Source organism: Neoarius graeffei, chromosome 14 (genome assembly GCF_027579695.1).
Source record: "Neoarius graeffei isolate fNeoGra1 chromosome 14, fNeoGra1.pri, whole genome shotgun sequence".
Classification (NCBI taxonomy): domain Eukaryota; kingdom Metazoa; phylum Chordata; class Actinopteri; order Siluriformes; family Ariidae; genus Neoarius; species Neoarius graeffei.
Window position 1 is genome coordinate 52,782,786 of NC_083582.1, and position 21,023 is coordinate 52,803,808.

The 21,023-nt window shown below is 39.7% G+C and overlaps 1 protein-coding gene across 1 annotated transcript in view; it reads right to left on the reverse strand.

Moving 5' to 3' along the window:
- Window positions 1-15,971, reverse strand: part of sema4gb (sema domain, immunoglobulin domain (Ig), transmembrane domain (TM) and short cytoplasmic domain, (semaphorin) 4Gb) — a 43,594-nt gene extending 27,623 nt beyond the window's left edge. Inside the window, exon 1 of the mRNA XM_060939982.1 lies at window positions 15,825-15,971. Within this exon, the coding sequence (XP_060795965.1) occupies window positions 15,825-15,963 (139 nt within the window). The 5' untranslated portion in view covers window positions 15,964-15,971. The remainder of the gene's footprint in view (window positions 1-15,824) is intronic.
- Window positions 15,972-21,023: the final 5,052 nt, after the last annotated feature.

Genomic DNA, 21,023 nt, shown 5'->3' on the forward strand with positions numbered 1-21,023 from the left:
ACTAAATATCAATTTTAATTGATAAAATCAACAAAATACAAGATGCAGACATGTTATTATTTGCCAAAAAGCAATTTTAAAAAATAGGCCATGACCACTTTTGGGGATTGCCTCATAGGGCCGGTTCAAGTGATGGGGGGCAGAGGGGCTGGGGGGCCGGTCAAAGGGGGGTGGCGGGCCGGATCTGGCCCGCGGGCCGTAGTTTGGTGACCCCTGCCTTACAGCAAGGAGGTCCGGGTTCAAGCCCTGTGGCCGACGAGGGCCTTTCTGTGCGGAGTTTGCACATTGTCCACGTGGGTTTCCTCTGGGTGCTCTGGTTTCCCCCAAAGACATGCAGGTTAGGTTAACTGGTGACTCTAAATTGACCGTGAATGGTTGTCTATGTGTCAGCCCTGTGATGACCTGGTGACTTGTCCATGGTGTACCCTGCCTTTTGTCCGTAGTCAGCTGGGATAGGCTCCAACTTGCCTGCGACCCTGTAGAACAGGATAAAGCGGCTAGAGATAATGAGATATCTCCAAAAAAAAATAAAAAAAATACAGGCCATTCTGTGGCTGGGAAGTTATTTAATTTGAGGGGATTTCCAAGCAAATAATGTGCATGAAATCACTCGCTTCGCGCAGTTAAGTAGACAGAGGAAGTCTGTGTGCACATGCGCAGGTTTACCTGCTTCTTCTTTTGGCTTTTACGGCAGCTGGCATCCACAGTGTTGCATTACTGCCATCTACAGGTTTACCTTGACCATGCACCGACATTAACATCATTCCGTTGCTAAACGAACAGCTGATCACACCGAAGTGCTCGCTGACCACCGATATTTATTAGTTTGGGCCTGCTTTTCCTATTCTTCATATATAACATAACGTCTTTTCTTCTTGCTTTCCGTTACTGTAGTCGGTCTTTCACGTTTCATTCGCACACTCATGTCCTCCATTTTTCTCTTCTGTTTCAAATTTGTATCCCCCAATGCCTTGTGTGAATGGGGAAAGCCCACCACGTGATGCATGACATAATATCTTGAATTGGGTCATGGTGAAGCAGGAAAAAATAGTAGAGAATTTAGGGCCACGTGGCCCTAAATTCATTAACTGTTCTATTTATAAAAAATAAAAAATTTAAAAAACCTTATAAAATTGAAAGTCTGTGATTTGAATTCAGTATTTTTGTCCACTAAACAAAAATAATTGTGTGTCAGGGAAAATTCTTTTTATGACCTACACTTGAAAAATCTGAAAGGTAGTCTACCTTTAACCTTGTATAAAACAAGGAGAGATGCATTGTACCAGGTTTTGACAAATATTGCTGTTTTCCACCCATAGTCCCTGAGCAGGTAGGTGAAACAATAAATTAATGACAGAAATGCATAGTATTGAGCTATAGCTCTTATGGAAAAATACAAACAGCTTATATCACACTTCCATTCTCTTCTTCTATAAAAGATACTGATTCTGTTAGAACATATTAAGTCCACGGATGTCCAGAGAATTGGGCATTTAATCAAATAACCTTTTGATGGTTGTATTGTATCCTGTCTCAACTGTAAGCATCTTTGGATAAAAGCATGTGGCAAATGAATAGTTAAAATAACCAATTAATGCATGCAGCCTTTAAATGGCACAATTATACATTTCAGAATTTTAATTGATTAATGTACCTCTACCTCTAAAACAAAAATCTGACAATACATTTTTAAAAGATGGATATGAGAATAATTTGAAATAAGAATAATATTTCCATGCATCATGAATCATTTACCACTAACTCCCACTTCTTTAAATATCCTTTCTTTATTATCAGCAGAATAGAATGCAACATCCTGAGACCAATATCAGCTACTCTGAAATATTCATAAAGCATGAGGCTTTTTTTTCTTAAATTACAGACACTGAATGTGTGCTGTCTTCAAGAAAACAAAAAATGCTCACTGCATCTATTGTTTGAAGGGTGCCTGTACTAAAATAAATAGGAAAGACCTGGTCACAAAACAAATGCAGTGTCATTTAAAAGTCCTACCCCATCCTCTTTTTCCCCATGTCTATCAACATCCCGTCTATTTACTATTCACGCCACCAAACTGCCCAAACTCCAACACAAACCAGCATGTTAGAGATTCCTGATTATTGTAAGTAAAGAAGGTTGATTTTCGAAAAATAATTGTTAGACCAGGGGTCACCAAACTTTTTTCTCTGGGGGCCACATTGTCGTTCCTGACTGTGATGGGGGCCGGGGTCGGGTCAGCTATATCACATAGAATTGTATGACCCAGACAAATATGACCACCAGCAGGCCTCATTGTGTAGTAGAGATTACTAGCCTGGCACGGCCATCCCCACTACTATATCCATGCTACTATATCAACACTTGATTCCTGGCACATATTTGTTTATCTTTACTAGTGGTTTGCAAAAGTAGTAATCAAGTCTTCACACTTTGTTTTAATTTGAAATACCACTGATATTCCATTTATTTATTTTCTAATAAAAATAATATCAAAGCTGTCAAGGTAAGAAACATCTGCCTATTTGAGGTGATTGACACTGGCAAAGGTGAGTGGAAAATTATAAATTGTAGGTAGACTTGTTGATATTATTAATAATATAAATAATAATTGTATGCAGCACTTAATAAAGGTCAAATAAATAGGCCTATAAAATAAATACATTTTAAAAAACAGTGAAATTATAATAATATGAGCAATAGATCAATAGATCACAGCAGTTGTGCTGTGTCCTGCACGTCATTGCTCTCATCCATGGCCAAAGCAAAAAACTCGAATTCTGACGCTCTCATATTGAGCTGGTCATACACGTTGTCCCCCAAATCTTCGGTTCGCCTGGTCATAGTAGGTGCGGAGAGACTCACCGCATTGAGCGCATCCTTCTTGTCGGGACACACCTCCTCGGCCACAGCAAGCATGCATACTTTAACAAAGTCCCCATCAGTAAACGGCTTTCCATGGGTAGCTAGTAGGTGAGCTACCTTATAGCTAGCTCAGACAGCAGCCTGGTTGATCTGGGTTTGGTGAAGGAATACATTCTGTTGTGCAGCCAGTCCGCATTTCATCCTCCGAATCCTGTCTTCTCTTGTTTGCCCTCGCAAACTAGCATACTCTTTGTGGAGGGTTTCATAGTGACGACACAGATTATATTCTTTGAAAACTGGCACACTTTCTTTACATACAAGACAAACTGCACGGTCCTTACACTGAACGAAAAAATAATCGGTGGTCCACTGTTCTTTAAAAACTCTGCACTCTGTCAGCTTTTCGCTTACCGCTAGCCATTTTGCTGTCCTGAACACTGACAGTTCTCTGCGCATGCGCTGCCTGTCACTGCTTGATCGCGAGCATATGACGAAAATTCGGAAAATATGAATAGTTCATTTTATAACTAAATATCAATTTTAATTGATAAAATCAACAAAATACAAGATGCAGACATGTTATTATTTGCCAAAAAGCAATTTAAAAAAAATAGGCCATGACCACTTTTGGGGATTGCCTCATAGGGCCGGTTCAAGTGATGGGGGGCAGAGGGGCTGGGGGGCCGGATCTGGCCCGCGGGCCGTAGTTTGGTGACCCCTGTGTTAGACAATCATATGGCCAAGAAAGAAAGAAAATAACATTAATTTAAGTAATGTAAACCAATGCAAGTTGCATGAACATGTTAGGTACAATGTTGTGCAAGCTAACCAGTTCGGACATCTGAAATACAGTTAAATTGTGGGCATGTGTGAGAATTTTGGTGGTGTAATATATAAATCAGAGATAAATCTCAGAAAGGCTTTGAGCCTCAGTGTGAACCCCATTTAATTCCCCCAAAGCACTAAGTTCATTATCTTCATGAACTAGCCAATCAGGGTGCACCATGTTAAAGCTAAGAGACTCACCACTGTGGATGAAGAAAGGTCAGAACAGGCCTAAGGGGTGTGTGTGTGTGTGTGTGAGTGAGTGAGCGAGTGAGAGAGAGAGAGAGAGAGAGAGAGATGCAGCTGCGCATGCAACCTGAAGCAACAACAGTCACTTTGTGTCAGTCTGTGTCTGTATGTTTTGCGCACACATCTCATGTCGACAGCAGTGAAGATATAAATATAAATGGGAGTGTGTTTGGTAAACTAGTATTCCCTGATGGTTGTGCCAGAGGATAATATAGAGACCACTGATCCCTAAGCAGGATGTCCTTGTAGTCACATAGTGCTAGAATACTGTGAAGGTGCACACTGGCACATCTTAACTCTCCTCTTATCAAACACAATACAGTATTTATGGGTAAAGAAAAGAACACATAAGAAATATTCATTTTAACCATTATGAAAGACTTTCTAGATTACCACCCGTATAAACACATTGAATGTCACGCTATTAAAAATTCATGGACAAAGTCAACACAGATATCAAGACCTATTCTGTTTGTTTCAGCTGTTTGTGTGTGTGTGTGTGTGTGTGTGTGTGTGTGTGTGTGTGTGGTCAGCACTGAATGTTGACTCAAGCATTCAGGCTTAAACATGACCTTTGTTCCATCATGGAGAACAGCAAAATGTGCACAATACACTCTGTACGAGAGAGAGAGAGAGTGTATGTGTTTCATCACTGTTGACTCACTTCTTTCCCTCTGGTCTAAACAGTGTCAAGCAGGCCAGGTAGGCACTTGTGTATAGCGAGGGACACTAGTGACATGGGTAAGAACAGTCAGAGCTGACATGTTGCTGAAATTATATAACCACACTCACACTTAAACAGCAGGAGAGAAAAATCATCCCAGGCCATGTATGTTCACTCTTATCCAAATGAAGACGATGTGCAAGTACAACCCCGATTCCAAAAAAGTTGGGACAAAGTACAAATTGTAAATAAAAACGGAATGCAATGATGTGGAAGTTTCAAAATTCCATATTTTATTCAAAATAGAACATAGATGACCTATCAAATGTTTAAACTGAGAAAATGTATCATTTAAAGAGAAAAATTAGGCGATTTTAAATTTCATGACAACACCACATCTCAAAAAAGTTGGGACAAGGCCATGTTTACCACTGTGAGACATCCCCTTTTCTCTTTACAACAGTCTGTAAACGTCTGGGGACTGAGGAGACAAGTTGCTCAAGTTTAGGGATAGGAATGTTAACCCATTCTTGTCTAATGTAGGATTCTAGTTGCTCAACTGTCTTAGGTCTTTTTTGTCGTATCTTTCGTTTTATGATGCGCCAAATGTTTTCTATGGGTGAAAGATCTGGACTGCAGGCTGGTCAGTTCAGTACCCGGACCCTTCTTCTACGCAGCCATGATGCTGTAATTGATGCAGTATGTGGTTTGGCATTGTCATGTTGGAAAATGCAAGGTCTTCCCTGAAAGAGACGTCATCTGGATGGGAGCATATGTTGCTCTAGAACCTGGATATACCTTTCAGCATTGATGGTGTCTTTCCAGATGTGTAAGCTGCCCATGCCACACGCACTAATGCAACCCCATACCATCAGAGATGCAGGCTTCTGAACTGAGCGCTGATAACAACTTGGGTCGTCCTTCTCCTCTTTAGTCCGAATGACACGGCGTCCCTGATTTCCATAAAGAACTTCAAATTTTGATTCGTCTGACCACAGAACAGTTTTCCACTTTGCCACAGTCCATTTTAAATGTGCCTTGGCCCAGAGAAGACGTCTGCGCTTCTGGATCATGTTTAGATACGGCTTCTTCTTTGAACTATAGAGTTTTAGCTGGCAACAGTGGATGGCACGGTGAATTGTGTTCACAGATAATGTTCTCTGGAAATATTCCTGAGCCCATTTTGTGATTTCCAATACAGAAGCATGCCTGTATGTGATGCAGTGCTGTCTAAGGGCCCGAAGATCACGGGCACCCAGTATGGTTTTCCGGCCTTGACCCTTACGCACAGAGATTCTTCCAGATTCTCTGAATCTTTTGATAATATGATGCACTGTAGATGATGATATGTTCAAACTCTTTGCAATTTTACACTGTCGAACTCCTTTCTGATATTGCTCCACTATTTGTCGGCGCAGAATTAGGGGGATTGGTGATCCTCTTCCCATCTTTACTTCTGAGAGCCACTGCCACTCCAAGATGCTCTTTTTATACCCAGTCATGTTAATGACCTATTGCCAATTGACCTAATGAGTTGCAATTTGGTCTTCCAGCTGTTCCTTTTTTGTACCTTTAACTTTTCCAGCCTCTTATTGCCCCCGTCCCAACTTTGAGATGTTGCTGTCATGAAATTTCAAATGAGCCAATATTTGGCATGAAGTTTCAAAATGTCTCACTTTCGACATTTGATATGTTGTCTATGTTCTATTGTGAATACAATATCAGTTTTTGAGATTTGTAAATTATTGCATTCCGTTTTTATTTACAATTTGTACTTTGTCCCAACTTTTTTGGAATCGGGGTTGTATTTACTGAACTCTCTGCAGCCATCATAGCATTTCTGGTTGTACCAGGCAAGACTTTAGCCCTTGCTCTGTAGTGGTCACTGAGACATTTGCACTTTATCAGCACACTACTGCAATGTTTTACTAAACAAGCTCCTTCCTAATAAGTGTGATGTTTTATAGTTCACACCAATTGCATTATAGAGTTTCAAGGTTCATTCATCTTGACAGAATATGAAAGAAACAGATGGCTTTTTCTTATCACTTTTGGACCAGAAACTCTGATTTAAAGCAAATTGTATTATAATACTGTATTGTACTCTATATAGTATACAATAGTCATCTCATCTCATTATCTCTAGCCACTTTATCCTTCTACAGCAGGGGTGTCAAACCTGATCCATAAAGGGCCGTGTGGCTGCAGGTTTTCATTCCAGCCATGCAGCAGCATCCTGATTTGGCTTATTCAATCAACTGACACACCCACCCTTTAATCAAGGGTGGGTGTGGCTGCAAGTATTTGACTGTGTGAAGACAGTTCAGTTGATTGAATGAGCCAAGTCAGGTGTGCTGCTGCATGGCTGGAATGAAAACCTGCAGCCACAAGGCCCTTTATGGATCAGGTTTGACACCCCTGTTCTACAGGGTCGCAGGCAAGCTGGAGCCTATCCCAGCTGACTACGGGCGAAAGGTGGGGTACACCCTGGACAAGTCGCCAGGTCATCACAGGGCTGACACATACAGTGCGTTTACATGCACATAGAGAAAATCGAATTTCTGCTGTTGCTCGACTGAAATCGAAGTTCTAAATGGCATGGAAACACCTTAGCTCGGCTGAAATCGAACCGAACTTGATTTCTCGTAATCGAGCTACACGACCTAGATTATGCGATTTTTGCCGAGCTACTTAGTGCATGTAAACCCTATCAAGCTACGTAGTCCAGCTACTTACTTCAGCACTGCCCATTCCGGAAGTGACGAGTGACGAGACCACAAGCGGGAAACACAACAGCCTCGGTCGGAAAAAACCCCAAAAAAAACAGCCTCGGTCGGCATGACACTTCAACTTAGCCGCCCACTTTATTAGGAACACTTCTGTTCGTACATACAAACTACAAACACTCTTCTTAGAGGTTAGAGTTTATTTTATTTTTAAAAGGGACAGTGTACAAATTAAACATTATCCTTGTGGTAAGGACAGATGTCTGTACCAGGTTATAGCAGTACATGCTAATTTCCGCCTGTAGTCCCTTGGCAGGTGGATGTAATAAAAAGATAAATAAAATGTTCAGGAAATGTCATCAAATCTGTCATTAGAGCAATTTGTAGTGATTTAGACCAGTAAAATTTCTTGTGAACACGGAACTGATAACTTTGTTTATACTCTTGAATAGCTCTTCTTCATGACGACAACCAGAAGTGTACCAACACGATGGGGCGTGTAGCGCCACCTGTGGCTCGGGTGCACAATGTACCTCACACAATAGCTCGATTTCCTTGTGTGCATGTAGGATTGGATTTCTCTGGCACCCCTGCTGGGACCCTTAGCTCGATTACCGACAGCAGCTCGATTTGGATGTGCATGTAAACGTACTGATAGACACAGACAACCATTCACACTCGGTCAATTTAGAGTCACCAGTTAACCTAATCTGCATGTCTTTGGGGGAAACCAGAGCACACCCACGGGGACAACTTGCAAACTCCACACAGAAAGGCCCTCGCCGGCCACGGGGCTCGAACCCGGACCTTCTTGCTGTGAGGCGACAGCGCTAACCACTACACCACCGTGCCGCTCTTCTACAATAGTATTCTACACAATTTATAATAATCGTTGAAGTATTAACTCAATGTATCAAAGGCCTATCAGTCTGATAATAAGTTTTAGTATAAATGCACAGGTGATTATAGTAAATTGTGCGCGCTGATTGGTCAAGAAATTCAGACTGTTTTTCGATAATCACCTCGAGCGACTTGGCAAAATGGCGGCCAATCACTTCGTCACCATAAGTGAGGAAGAATTACAAATTATGAAAGACAATGCCATTCCTAAAAGCACTAAAGATGCTATGAAGTTTAGTCTAAAACTATTCAAAGGTAAGGTGGAATTGTAATTTATTTTATCTATTTCAAAACAAAGTATTTTATCTGAGTATTTTATATAAGTCAGCATAGATAAGTGACAAGTCTGCACTGCACCTATATTACATTTGCATGTCGCTTTTGAAGTTTGCAATAAATGATTTTTTAAATACTTTTTTAAAACAATCACCTGTGTATTTATACTAAAACAATTATCCACCTCAGGCTCAATGAATATCAGTGAATAATAACTGAGATGAAGTTAAGGTTATTATTCACGGATATTCACTTCGCCTTCAGCAAATATTAAATAATTAATTCTTGGTCTTCACCTGCCTCATGGCCCCTTCACCACAGTTTTTGACAGTTTTAGTGTTGAGAAAGGCAAACATGGAGATCCAGAAATAAGCACACAGCATTATTGTGCTTTTGCACATAACCCCCCCAAACTGTTCCAATAAAACAATAGTAAATCTGGAAACTACTGTGTATGCATCACCAGATGACAATAGCTTCAATGCTCCTGAAAAAGTAATGTGATCAGTAAAGTTACAAACTGTTTAGTATGTACCACATCATCCTTTCATCCGATAGGCAGATAAAGCTATTATTTTTTGAAAATTAAGCTTTATAATCTGTTTGTGATATTCACTGTAGGCTAACCTAGAACATAGATGGGTTACCTGACTATAGTAACAAAATTAACAAAGGCTTTCTTGCTAGCAAAGCAAGCTGAGATGACAAACCCTGTGCTAACCAAGCAAGTGAGCCACGCTTGTAGACTAGCCAGCTATGTAGTGTAACTCCATTAGCATTCTGTAGCTAACAAAAGCCTTGTTACTCACTAAAAACTAGGCTAATGAAATTCTTGGTGTTAAATAACTAAGCTATGCTATCTCAGGCTATAAAATCATATTCCATGTTAATGCAATGTAATGTAATGTAAATGTGGCAGTTAAAATTGTTCTTTGCCCATATATGTTCATTTCAGAGGATGAGGTTGTGTGAATGACAGCGGCAGTTGAAGGTTGATCTATGTTCTAGATCCAATAAACTAGCAGAAGGAATGTTAGCAAGCGCTTCCTCACTAATGTAGATGTACTGTAGATCCACATTTGTGTGGATGAGCATACATCAGATGTAGGATCAAGAAGTAAACAAATCCTTCCACTGATATTATACTTGGGTGGCACGGTGGTGTAGTGGTTAGCGCTGTTGCCTCACAGCAAGAAGGTCCGGGTTCAAGCCCCATGGCCGGTGAGGGCCTTTCTGTGTGGAGTTTGCATGTTCTCCCCGTGTCCGCGTGGGTTTCCTCCGGGTGCTCCGGTTTCCCCCACAGTCCAAGGACATGCAGGTTAGGTTAACTGGTGACTCTAAATTGACCGTAGGTGTGAATGTGAGTGGTTGTCTGTGTCTATGTGTCAGCCCTGTGATGACCTGGCGACTTGTCCAGGGTGTACCCCGCCTTTCGCCCGTAGTCAGCTGGGATAGGCTCCAGCTTGCCTGCAACCCTGTAAAACAGGATAAAGCGGCTAGAGATAATGAGATATTATACTTCACTCTGTAACTGTTCCGCTTATGCCAATTTAAACTATGCTAATGTTTAAATCTGAAAATGTCTCTACAATACATACACCAAATTAAAATGAGCAAAATCAAACAAAGAAGAGAAAACAGTAGGAAGGTTTAGGAGCAGAGACCACGACTACTGTCTGTGGCTATTTTAGTCCTGAAGAGAGAAGATGGTACATTTCTGAGTTCCTTCCACCACCACATGCAGATCCAGATCATCTCTACCTCTGTGGTCACATTCTTTCTGTAACCAGAGAGGGCTCATCACATAGTGACAAGCACAGAAAGCAGAGGAAAGAGAATATATCAGTTATGTAGATGAGAAGGCAATTGTTAAGAATTGTGTGTTCAAAAGTGCTGTTAGTAATGCTGATTGCTGAGGCTTTGGCCCTGTTTACATTATTTCGAATCAGCGGATCATCAGATTAACGTTTTTAAAACGATTCGCGTACACACACAAAATTTCTGTGCCCGCAACAAAACCGTTCCCCGTGCACACAGCAACGCCAATACACGGATACGCTAATCACATGACTAATTAGACGGCACGTCACATGATCCCAGTGCATATCGGGCATGCGCAAGTCACTCACCACTTGCAAGTGGAAGGATGTCGTTGTAAAAAATGAAGTATGCCAGTCTGTTATCGGCGGTACTGGTACTACAATGACGCCTTTTTTACACCGTGTATGGCCTTCGTGTTTATGCTAGAAGGATCTAACAGTGTTCGGTACACTCTTCACCTCGCAGAACGGCCGTTTTTTGCGATTACAACAGGACTATTTAGTGCTACGGTAACCAACACACTTCCTGTATTGCTCATTCACTTAATGACTTCCTCAACACACTTCCTGTACTGCTCATTCACATGACCAACGTGGCATGACCAACGCCAGCGAATCAGGAAGGTGGATGTCACAGTGACGTTGTCCAATGACGACGTCAGCTAGAGCTCAGCACAGCGTTTCGTCGTTCCTCAATGTTTACACAGAACCGGATCAGATACGTACTGGGTTGAATACGTGGGCCCTGGCGGATTCAAACTGTTCCGCCTGTGGAGTCATTTTCCGGCGTTTTAATGTGCACGGACAGTGCATCTGCAACGAAAACGATACGGATACGGTCTAATGTAAACACCACCTTACAATACAATGTGTGCAACGAGTGTATTCTAGAAAACATTACTTGCACTATATAGTAAAGCACATTTTCATTTGCAAGGTTGAAATCAGATATCCTGGTTTTACAGATTTATTTACCATCATGATTCAAATTTGATACTATGTACAAAAAATATCAAAAACAGTTTAGATTTATTATCACTGTCTTAGTCTAACTGTATGTACTGTATTTATTTAGCAACAACAAAACACATCAAATAACAGTAATTATACCTCACAAATGAATAAAAACACAATGCTCATCTCCTGGACCTCCCACGTCCCTTTCACTTGTCTGTTATTATTTCATTGATATTACAGTGTAACATAAAAACAGCTCATAGGAGATACAGGACCACAAACCCAGAGACCTCAGAGATCTCTCTCTCTCTCTCTCTCTCTCTCTCTCTCTCTCACACACACACACACACACACACACACACACACACACACACACACACACACACACACAAGGAGAATAGAAATGTAGGTCAAGGACAGCTATGGCAAGGAGAAAAATAAGATGGTCTGAAAACACAGACATGTTCAGTAAAAACATGTAAGACTAGAAGGGCATACGGTAGAGTGCATACCTCAGCCAAGCCACATATTAGAATATCCAGATGTTTACTATGTTTCCATACATACAGATCCAGATTTGCATCAAAACGTAATCAATTGTTTCTTGGCCCATGACCCACCTTTCCTCAAAATTTCATCAAAATCTGTTCACTACTTTTATGTTGGGAAAAGACAAACACACACAAATGGAGGAGAAAACATAACCTCCTCCAATAAAGCTGGCAGAGGTAATCATGTATAGTTTAAACTGTGTGCTGTTTTCCAGCAAAACAGAAATTCTTAAAAACAGTTAGCCAATAAATTAAAATTCTGTATGATTCTTGAATGATACTTTACCAACATTAAGATGATGAGAAACTGTCTTTTCATAATACACCTCATGTACTTATTATGCACTGTACTGGGCCATGTGGTGTGTTTTTTGCCTTTGGCCTCAAGCTCATTGCATAATAAATTGAAACACAACAAATTTACCCTGATACGTAGCCTGTTACATTACATATTCTCCCAGTATAGATTCTATATGTTTTAATTGCTCTGTTCTCTGCTCAACAAGAAGGCTTTGGATAGTGATGTGATTCAGCCAAACACTTGGCTTGGCTTTACTCCAAGCTAAGAATATTACTCATGAGCAATCATTATTTACCTAGCTTTCAGTTGTAAGGCTGTTTGTGTGTGCCAGAGATATTAGTTTACTGTATCTGCAAATGTTCTTCTCATACGTACCATGCACAACAGACAAATGCTATACATCTCTTATTATAAAACAAAATATCATATTAACTGTCAACAGCTGCATAAAATGACTGACTAATAATGATGAAGAAGAATCACTGCTCTCACAGATAATGAACAGCTCTTAGTTTAGTTACACGTTTTCTTTAGCAGGAGCTCCAGTCGTCTAATCTCATTTTCCAGCCTCATAGCATGTGCTCTGTGAACTAGGCCAGGGCTAGAGATAGGCCACTAATAACACACAGAGAGCTCAGGCTGTCTTTAGCACACCACATAAAACGGAGCACATGTTTAATATGAACAGGACACACACCATTTTCTGTCTACTTTCATATGAAATAAAGCAAGAAATGTGTGACTAGTGCTTTTTTAAAAACCCAATTAACCCACTGATTATTATCTTAAGGTATATTTTTCAGTATCTACTGTGATTTAAACATCAACTACAGTGAAACTAATAGGAAAGGAGTTTAGTTACAAGAATGAGGTAACTGGGGCCTTTCACATGACACTGTTGTAACTGCGGATTTGTTTATGCAGCCATATTGTCAGGCAAGCTTTGTGTTTAACAATGACCGGCACAAGTGTATGCAAGTAAGTCCAATTCAGTAAACATCTGCAGAGAAACTTGCAGAAATTAGATCTAAAAGAACAATGCCAGAGACCTGTAGTGTTTTGGATATAATAACAGACACGGAGATAAGCCTGGTTTAACTTTTCACCACTTCCTGGTGAACCCAGAAAGATGAGAAAAATGGCGAGCTGCAGTTAAACGGGAAGAAAAGCATTCCCGTGTGTGTGGAGAAAATTTCATATCAGGTTAGTGTGAAAGCTCTGTGCAATGTTAAAATGTATATCTGCATATGTGGGCTTTGGACGCAATATATTTTATTAGACCTAATGCTTGGTTAGACCTAATGCCGAGCAGCATGTCTATGTGCTGATAATGTAGACGAGGCTAAACACCATGAAATATGCTAGATCTAGGTCCTGGCTTGTTTATTGCTACTAGAAATCCACGTTTGAGCTTACCTTTGTCATAATAAGGTATTTTTTCTTTATCAGGAATTTTCCACAAGATTCTGGCACAAAATCTTCCTCGAAATATTGGTAGGCATCTGTACTTTTGTGTGACTTTAGCATCTCTACAGTGAATTTTGAAGTCCCAAATAATAAATAGTTCAGGATGTCATAGTGTCCCAAATCCAATAGCTGGTTTGCTGAACATTTTTCAACTGGAATAAATACATTTGTGGGTAAATTAAGAAGAATCATTTATTTTTGTCGCATGTACACTCAAGCACAGTAAAATTCCTCCTCTGCATTTAACCCATCTGAAGCAGTGAACAAACAAACAAACAAACACACACACACACAGTGAGCGAATTGAACGTGCGCAGTGGACAAAATAAATGATAAATAAATACATTTGTGGGTAAATTATATGGATTCGTCATGCCTGCATGTTTCAGCTTTTGGATGTAACACAATTTGGTGGTATAAGATAAATTTTTAATCATTTCAAAGAGATTGTACTGACTGCAGTCATCTCGATTTTCATTATGAACTGTCATGGCTATGTTTCTTTGTTTTCCCGGCAATATGGTGAATGATGCATGATAAACAAAAATCTGTGACATCAGTAAAAGCCCCTATTGGTCCTAGGAGGTTAAGGCATCATCATGGGTAGTATACACTTGTGGTGTTGTACTTCATTACTATACTTGCGTAATGTTTTTGAGTATTTATACTTTATACTTTACTTGACTGTTATTGAAATTGAACATGTGTAGTCTTACTTAATTTTATATATATATAAAAATTACTTTTACTCCTTATATTATTATTTATACATTTTACATTTAAAGTACGTCTTAAAAATCTCAAAGGCCAAAATTTTCTTGGATACCTGACCACCACACCCTTTTGTGTTTATTGAACATCCCATTCTAGATTTAGGCCTCTTTTGCTGTTATAATAACCTCCACTCTTCTGGGAAGGCTTTCCATTAGATTTTGGAATGTGGCTGTTGAGATTTATCCATTCAGCCACAAGTACATTAATGAAGTCAGGAGGTTGGGAATTGACATCAGGCGATGAGGTCTGGGATGCAGTTGGTGTTCCAATTCATCTTAAAAGTGTTCAGTGGGGTTGAGGTCAGGGCTCTGTGCAGGACACCTGAGTTCTTCCAATCCAACCTTGGCAAACCATGTCTTCATGGACCTCACTTTGTGCACAGGGCTCCCTTAGTTCCAGTGAAGGAAAATTGTAATGCTACACCATACATAGGTATCCTTTACAATTGTATGCTTAGAACATTGTGGAAACATGTTGGGAAAGACCCACGTATGGCTGTGATGGTCAGGTGTCCACACACATTTAGATATATAGTGTATTTATCAATCAAATGGGCTCCCACACATTTTATTTACATTTCTGTTTAAAACAGCCAATCAAATTCATCAAAGTAGAAAAAAAAACTATCATACCAATTCATAAACTGCTGTGCCTTTCTCATGCTACACAATGTAGTTAATGCTATAGCAATCTGTGGGCATTTGAGGCCACCAGACTACTGTGTTGAACCTGAGGATGAACAGCCCTGGCCTGACCTCAGACTCATATAAAATTAGGTGTCTTATTTGTTTAACTAGAATTCATGAACTCCATTTAATTTAAAAAAAAGCACATTGACATAAGTTAATAAGCTAATTTGTTAATGTTAACTAACTATAATCAACTAAACTAACCTGTTTTCTTTGCTAATGGCAAGCTAGATTTGTATCAATTCCAGTAGCTAACATAACTGGATAGGTAGCAAGTCAAATTGTGTCATGGTATTGGTTATTTACAGGATAATATCTATCTATCTATCTATCTATCTATCTATCTATCTATCTATCTATCTATCTATCTATCTGATAAGCAAACATACAGACGTACATACATTGTACAAACATATGTACGTTGCATGATGTTTTCAGACAAAACAGCATAGTTGCTTATGACCACTTTAGATGTTTAATAAATAGTTTGTGTTCATATCAATATATGACATTAATTTAGTCAGTTTTTACTTTTTTACTTCTTAATATTTGAAAAGTAGCAACTATTTACTTTCACTTGAGTACATTTTTGGCTGGATAATTCCACTTTTACCAGAGTAATACACATTATACTGTATATACTCCTGGGCATCATGAGTTACAAAAATTGTTCATTCCTAATATGTCAAGGTTTAGTAAGCTTTTGGAATAATTGTTTTAGAAACTAAATTATTAATTTAAGAGTTTGTGAGGATAATCTTACCATTAAAAGGCACAGTGGTCCTAGGAATGACATCTAGCTCAAGCACAGGTCCAAATGGGAAGCCCCACAGCACGGATGCTGAGCTGCACAGAAGTGCGAGTGTGATGGCAGGCAACTCAGGATGTGTCAAGACCATCATGATATTAGTCCAGATGACAGCTAGAATCCTTCCAGATCCTTTTGAGACCACTTTGTCTAGACTCTTAACAGATGCCTAACTCATCTTCCTGCTGTCAAAAGTTTCCCTCTGTATAGAAAAACAAGATAATAATGACTTCTCCCATCAGATATATTCACAGGCAAAATAATCAACTTTGCATGCCATTGTAACTTTTTTCCATGCACGCAAGAGAGATCAAATTAATGACTGTCATATGCTCCCTGCTGTATATAAAAACTCATTATTCACAATGGGTACCTTTAGCAATTAGATAACATTCAAGGAAAAAAGAGTGACATGGTAAACAAAAAAGGCAAGTCCTAAGATTTAAGCATTCTAATTATCTTTGTATTACCTTTAGGTCTAGGGCAGCACAGAGGTGTAGTGGTTAGCACTGTTGCCTCACAGCAAGAAGGTTCTGGGTTCAAGCCCGGTGGCTGATGGGCCTTTCTATGTGGAGTTTGCATATTTTCCCTGTGTTTGCATGGGTTTCCTCTGGGTGCTCCGGTTTGCCCCAAAGACATGCAGGTTAGGTTAACTGGTGACTCTAAATTGACTGTAGGTGAGCGTGTGAATGGTTGTTTGTCTCTATGTGTCAGCCCTGCAATGATCTGGCGACTTGTCCAGGGTGTACCCCGCCTCTTGCCCATAATCAGCTGGGATAGGCTCCAGCTTGCCTGTGACCCTGCATAGGATAAGCGGTTACGGATAATGGATGGATAGATGGATAGTTTTCGGTCCTTGCATTACGAAATAAAAGTCTACGCCTTGAGAAGAGGATCTAATGAAATGCCATGATGCCTTATTATGCTAAGTAGTAACAGAGCGGCATTTTACTGTAGCCTTACTGTTTCCAAATTTGTACCAATTCTAAAAAATGTAAAAGCAATTTTAATCAGAATTTAGTTTGTATTGCACTTTATACTACCACTATTTTGCCAAAACTTTAAGGCTTATAATCCTGACATTGTAACAACAATAGTCAATTACTTAGTAGTCAAGTCAAGTCAGTTTATTTGTATAGCGCTTTTAACAACAGACAAAGCACAAAGCAGCTTTATAGAAAAATAGTCTTTAAATATATGAATTAATTTTATCCCTTATTTATTTATTAATTATAATACTCGTCTGTTAATGTTTAAGCAAGAATACATTATTATTATTATTATTATTATTAAGTTTAGAAATTTGTCTGTTTAATTAAAAAATAAACTTCATAAAATGTGAAAGTTAGGCACTAATATTAACACATTGTAGAGGATTAGTAAAACTAAGTGGATTTGTACATAAACAGCTCATTAAAGTGTAGTGACAGCTCAGTGGTTAACCTTCTGGGTTACTGATCAGAAGGTTGGGGGTTCAAGCCCTGCTACTGCCAAGCTGCCACTGTTGGGCCCTTGAGCAAGGCCCTTAACACTCTACGCATCAGTGGGTGCTGTATCATGGCTGACCTTGTGGTCTGATTAACAAGCTGGGATATGTAAAGAAAAGCATTTCACTGTGCAATAATGTACAGTGCCAGCCAAAAGTTTGGAAACAAATTCGATGTTTTTATTTACTTACATCTCATCTCATTATCTCTAGCCGCTTTATCCTGTTCTACAGGGTCGCAGGCAAGCTGGAGCCTATCCCAGCTGACTACGGGCGAAAGGCGGGGGTACACCCTGGACAAGTCGCCAGGTCATCACAGGGCTGACACATAGACACAGACAACCATTCACACTCACACCTACGGTCAATTTAGAGTCACCAGTTAACCTAACCTGCATGTCTTTGGACTGTGGGGGAAACCGGAGCACCCGGAGGAAACCCACACGGACACGGGGAGAACATGCAAACTCCGCACAGAAAGGCCCTCGCCGGCCACGGGGCTCGAACCCGGACCTTCTTGCTGTGAGGTGACAGCGCTAACCACTACACCACCGTGCCGCCTTTTTTCCTACATTGTAAATTAATACTGAAGTCATCCAGACTATGCAGCAACACGTAAGGAATCATTTAGTAAACTTTAAAATGTTAATCAAACCAAAATATGTTTTAGATTCTTCAAAGTAGGCACCTTTTGCTTTGATTACAGCTTTGCACACTCTTGACATTCTCTCAAATCAGCTTCATGAGGTAATCAACTCGAAATGGTTTTCCAACAGTCTTGAAGGAGTTTCCAGAGGTGCTGAGCACTCGTTGGTTGCTTTGCCTTCAGTCTGCGGTCCAACTCATCCCAAACCTTTTCGGACTGACTGACCTTCATTTCTTAAAGTAATGATGGACTGTCGTTTTTCTTTACTTAGTTCTTGGCATAATATGGATTAGAACAGTACTCAAATAGGGCCATTCACTGTATACCAACTCTACCTCTTCACAACACAACTGATGGTCTCAAACACATTAAGAGGTCAAGAAATTCAAGAAATTAACTCTTGACAAGGCACAGCTGTAAACTGAAAGCCATTCCAGGTGACTACCTCGTAAAGCTGACTGAGAAAATGCCAAGATGTGCAAAGCTGTCATCTAAGCAAAAGGTGCCTACTTTGAAGAATCTAAAATATAAAACATATTCTGGTTTGATTAACACTTTTTTGTTTACCAAATAATTCCATATATATATGTCTTCATAATGTTGATAACTTTAGTATTAATCTACAATTCAGAAAATTTTAAAATAATGAAAAACCACTGAATTAGAGGCGTTTCCAAACTTTTGACTGGTACTGTACATATGATAAATAAGTGTGCTATAATGTTCATATGACAAATAATGGTGTAGTCTTCTAAAGTCAAATAGGCCCTACTAACTACAGCTTAAGGGAAATTATTAAGAATGCATGTGATGCGAATAATAGTGCTGGTTTGCTTTCAGTGCTATCTGATGTTTGCTAACTGACTTAACCAACAGTGCTCGCTGTTCTGTGTGTATTTATTTATTTTTTAATATACAGCTCATTAACAGGGGCGGCACGGTGGTGTAGTGGTTAGTGCTGTCGCCTCACAGCAAGAAGGTCCGGGTTCGAGCCCCGTGGCCGACGAGGGCCTTTCTGTGCGGAGTTTGCATGTTGTCCGCGTGGGTATCCTCCGGGTGCTCCGGTTTCCCCCACAGTCCAAAGACATGCAGGTTAGGTTAACTGGTGACTCTAAATTGACCGTAGGTGTGAATGTGAGTGTGAATGGTTGTCTGTGTACATGTGTCAGCCCTGTGATGATCTGGCGACTTGTCCAGGATGTACCCCGCCTTTCGCCCATAGTCAGCTGGGATAGGCTCCAGCTTGCCTGCGACCCTGTAGAACAGGATAAAGCGGCTAGAGAAGATGAGATGAGCTCAATAACAGTTTTGAAACGGAGGCAGACTCGGCACCACAGACAAACTATGTACTGTCATCATTAAGGACCATGTTGGTTCTGTCCGTTATCTGCTACAAGCCCTTCTTTCATTTTGTGGCGCATGTTGAAACAGGTTTCATTTATTCAGTAAATACAGTTCCTCATCTGTAGCTTTTTAATACTATTTGCATTTGTCAGAGTGAACGCACTCAGCAGTTATCTGAGCTGTAATATAAAATCATCTAGAATAACACATCAACAGCAAGTACATTAACTGACAACCACACCACGTTATCATCATATCATAAAAGTTCCACCCCAGGATTTTCTGCAAAACCTTTTCATTGAGATTCACGAGTAATGACAATAAATTATTTCATCTCATCTCATTATCTGTAGCCACTTTATCCTGTTCTACAGGGCCACAAGCAAGCTGGAGCCTATCCCAGCTGACTACGGGCAAAAGGCGGGGTACACCCTGGACAAGTCGCCAGGTCATCACAGGGCTGACACATAGACACAGACAACCATTCACACTCACACCTACGGTCAATTTAGAGTCACCAGTTAACCTAACCTGCATGTCTTTGGACTGTGGGGGAAACTGGAGCACTCGGAGGAAACCCACGCAGACATGGGGAGAACATGCAAACTCCACACAGAAAGGCCCTCGCCGGCCACGGGGCTCGAACCCAGACCTTCTTGCTGTGAGGCAACAGCACTACACCACCATGCCGCCGCAATAAATTATACACTATACTAAATATAAACTTAGTCAACACTAATCAGATAAACATTATATTATCTATAACAAATGGCATAACAAATTACAAATGACATTTTAACACAAATGGTCTACTTGTGCATAACTTTCTTCTGCTTTTATAGGCCATGATGGATACACCAGTTGAAATCCTTGAAAATATAGCTGAGGAGGGCTACATTCACTAGCTACATTCAGAAGATCATTTCAAATGTAACATTATCCAAAGATGTAGACTTTGCTGCTTTAAATGGTGTAAGCATATAACATGTGGCTGCCCATTACACAAAATAATCAACAGTATAAATGTTATACAAATACACACTCTTATTTTGCCACCAGATTAAAATCTGGATAGATGGTTAGATGCAATATAATTTGTTGCTTTGAAATGATAGATTGTTAAGCCAATGCTCTTATAGTCTGTCCATATGACTTACATGTGCCATGAATCTTATTCAAATACATTTTGAATGTTGATACATTTATTACAATTCTACATTTGTTCTTAAATCTAAATAAGGAATACAATTACCAATGGTTAAAAAAATGTCAGGGACATATAAAATGAGCCATTTCTGATAAGGCCATCTGTCAGCCAATCCATAATCCATGCTTAATATTAAGTTTGACATTTCCACAGATGGTATGTCAATCCAATCCAATAAAATCACCCAAATCTGTGCTTTTATGATTTATTTTATTAATTATCCATCTGAGAACTGGTAATCTATCATGTGCTAAACTATTTGCATGAGAATTTTAAGCATATCAAGTCTCCATAACTAATCATTAACAGAAAGTTTGTTGCATAGACAAATAAAAATAAAGCATAACTACATCACAGTCATTGTATGTCCTTAGTATTATTTAGCTGATGAAGATAACAATTAGTTGTATATTTCATCAATACAGCCTGAAAAATGACCACAAAAATAGATATTGATTAAGAATTTAAGAA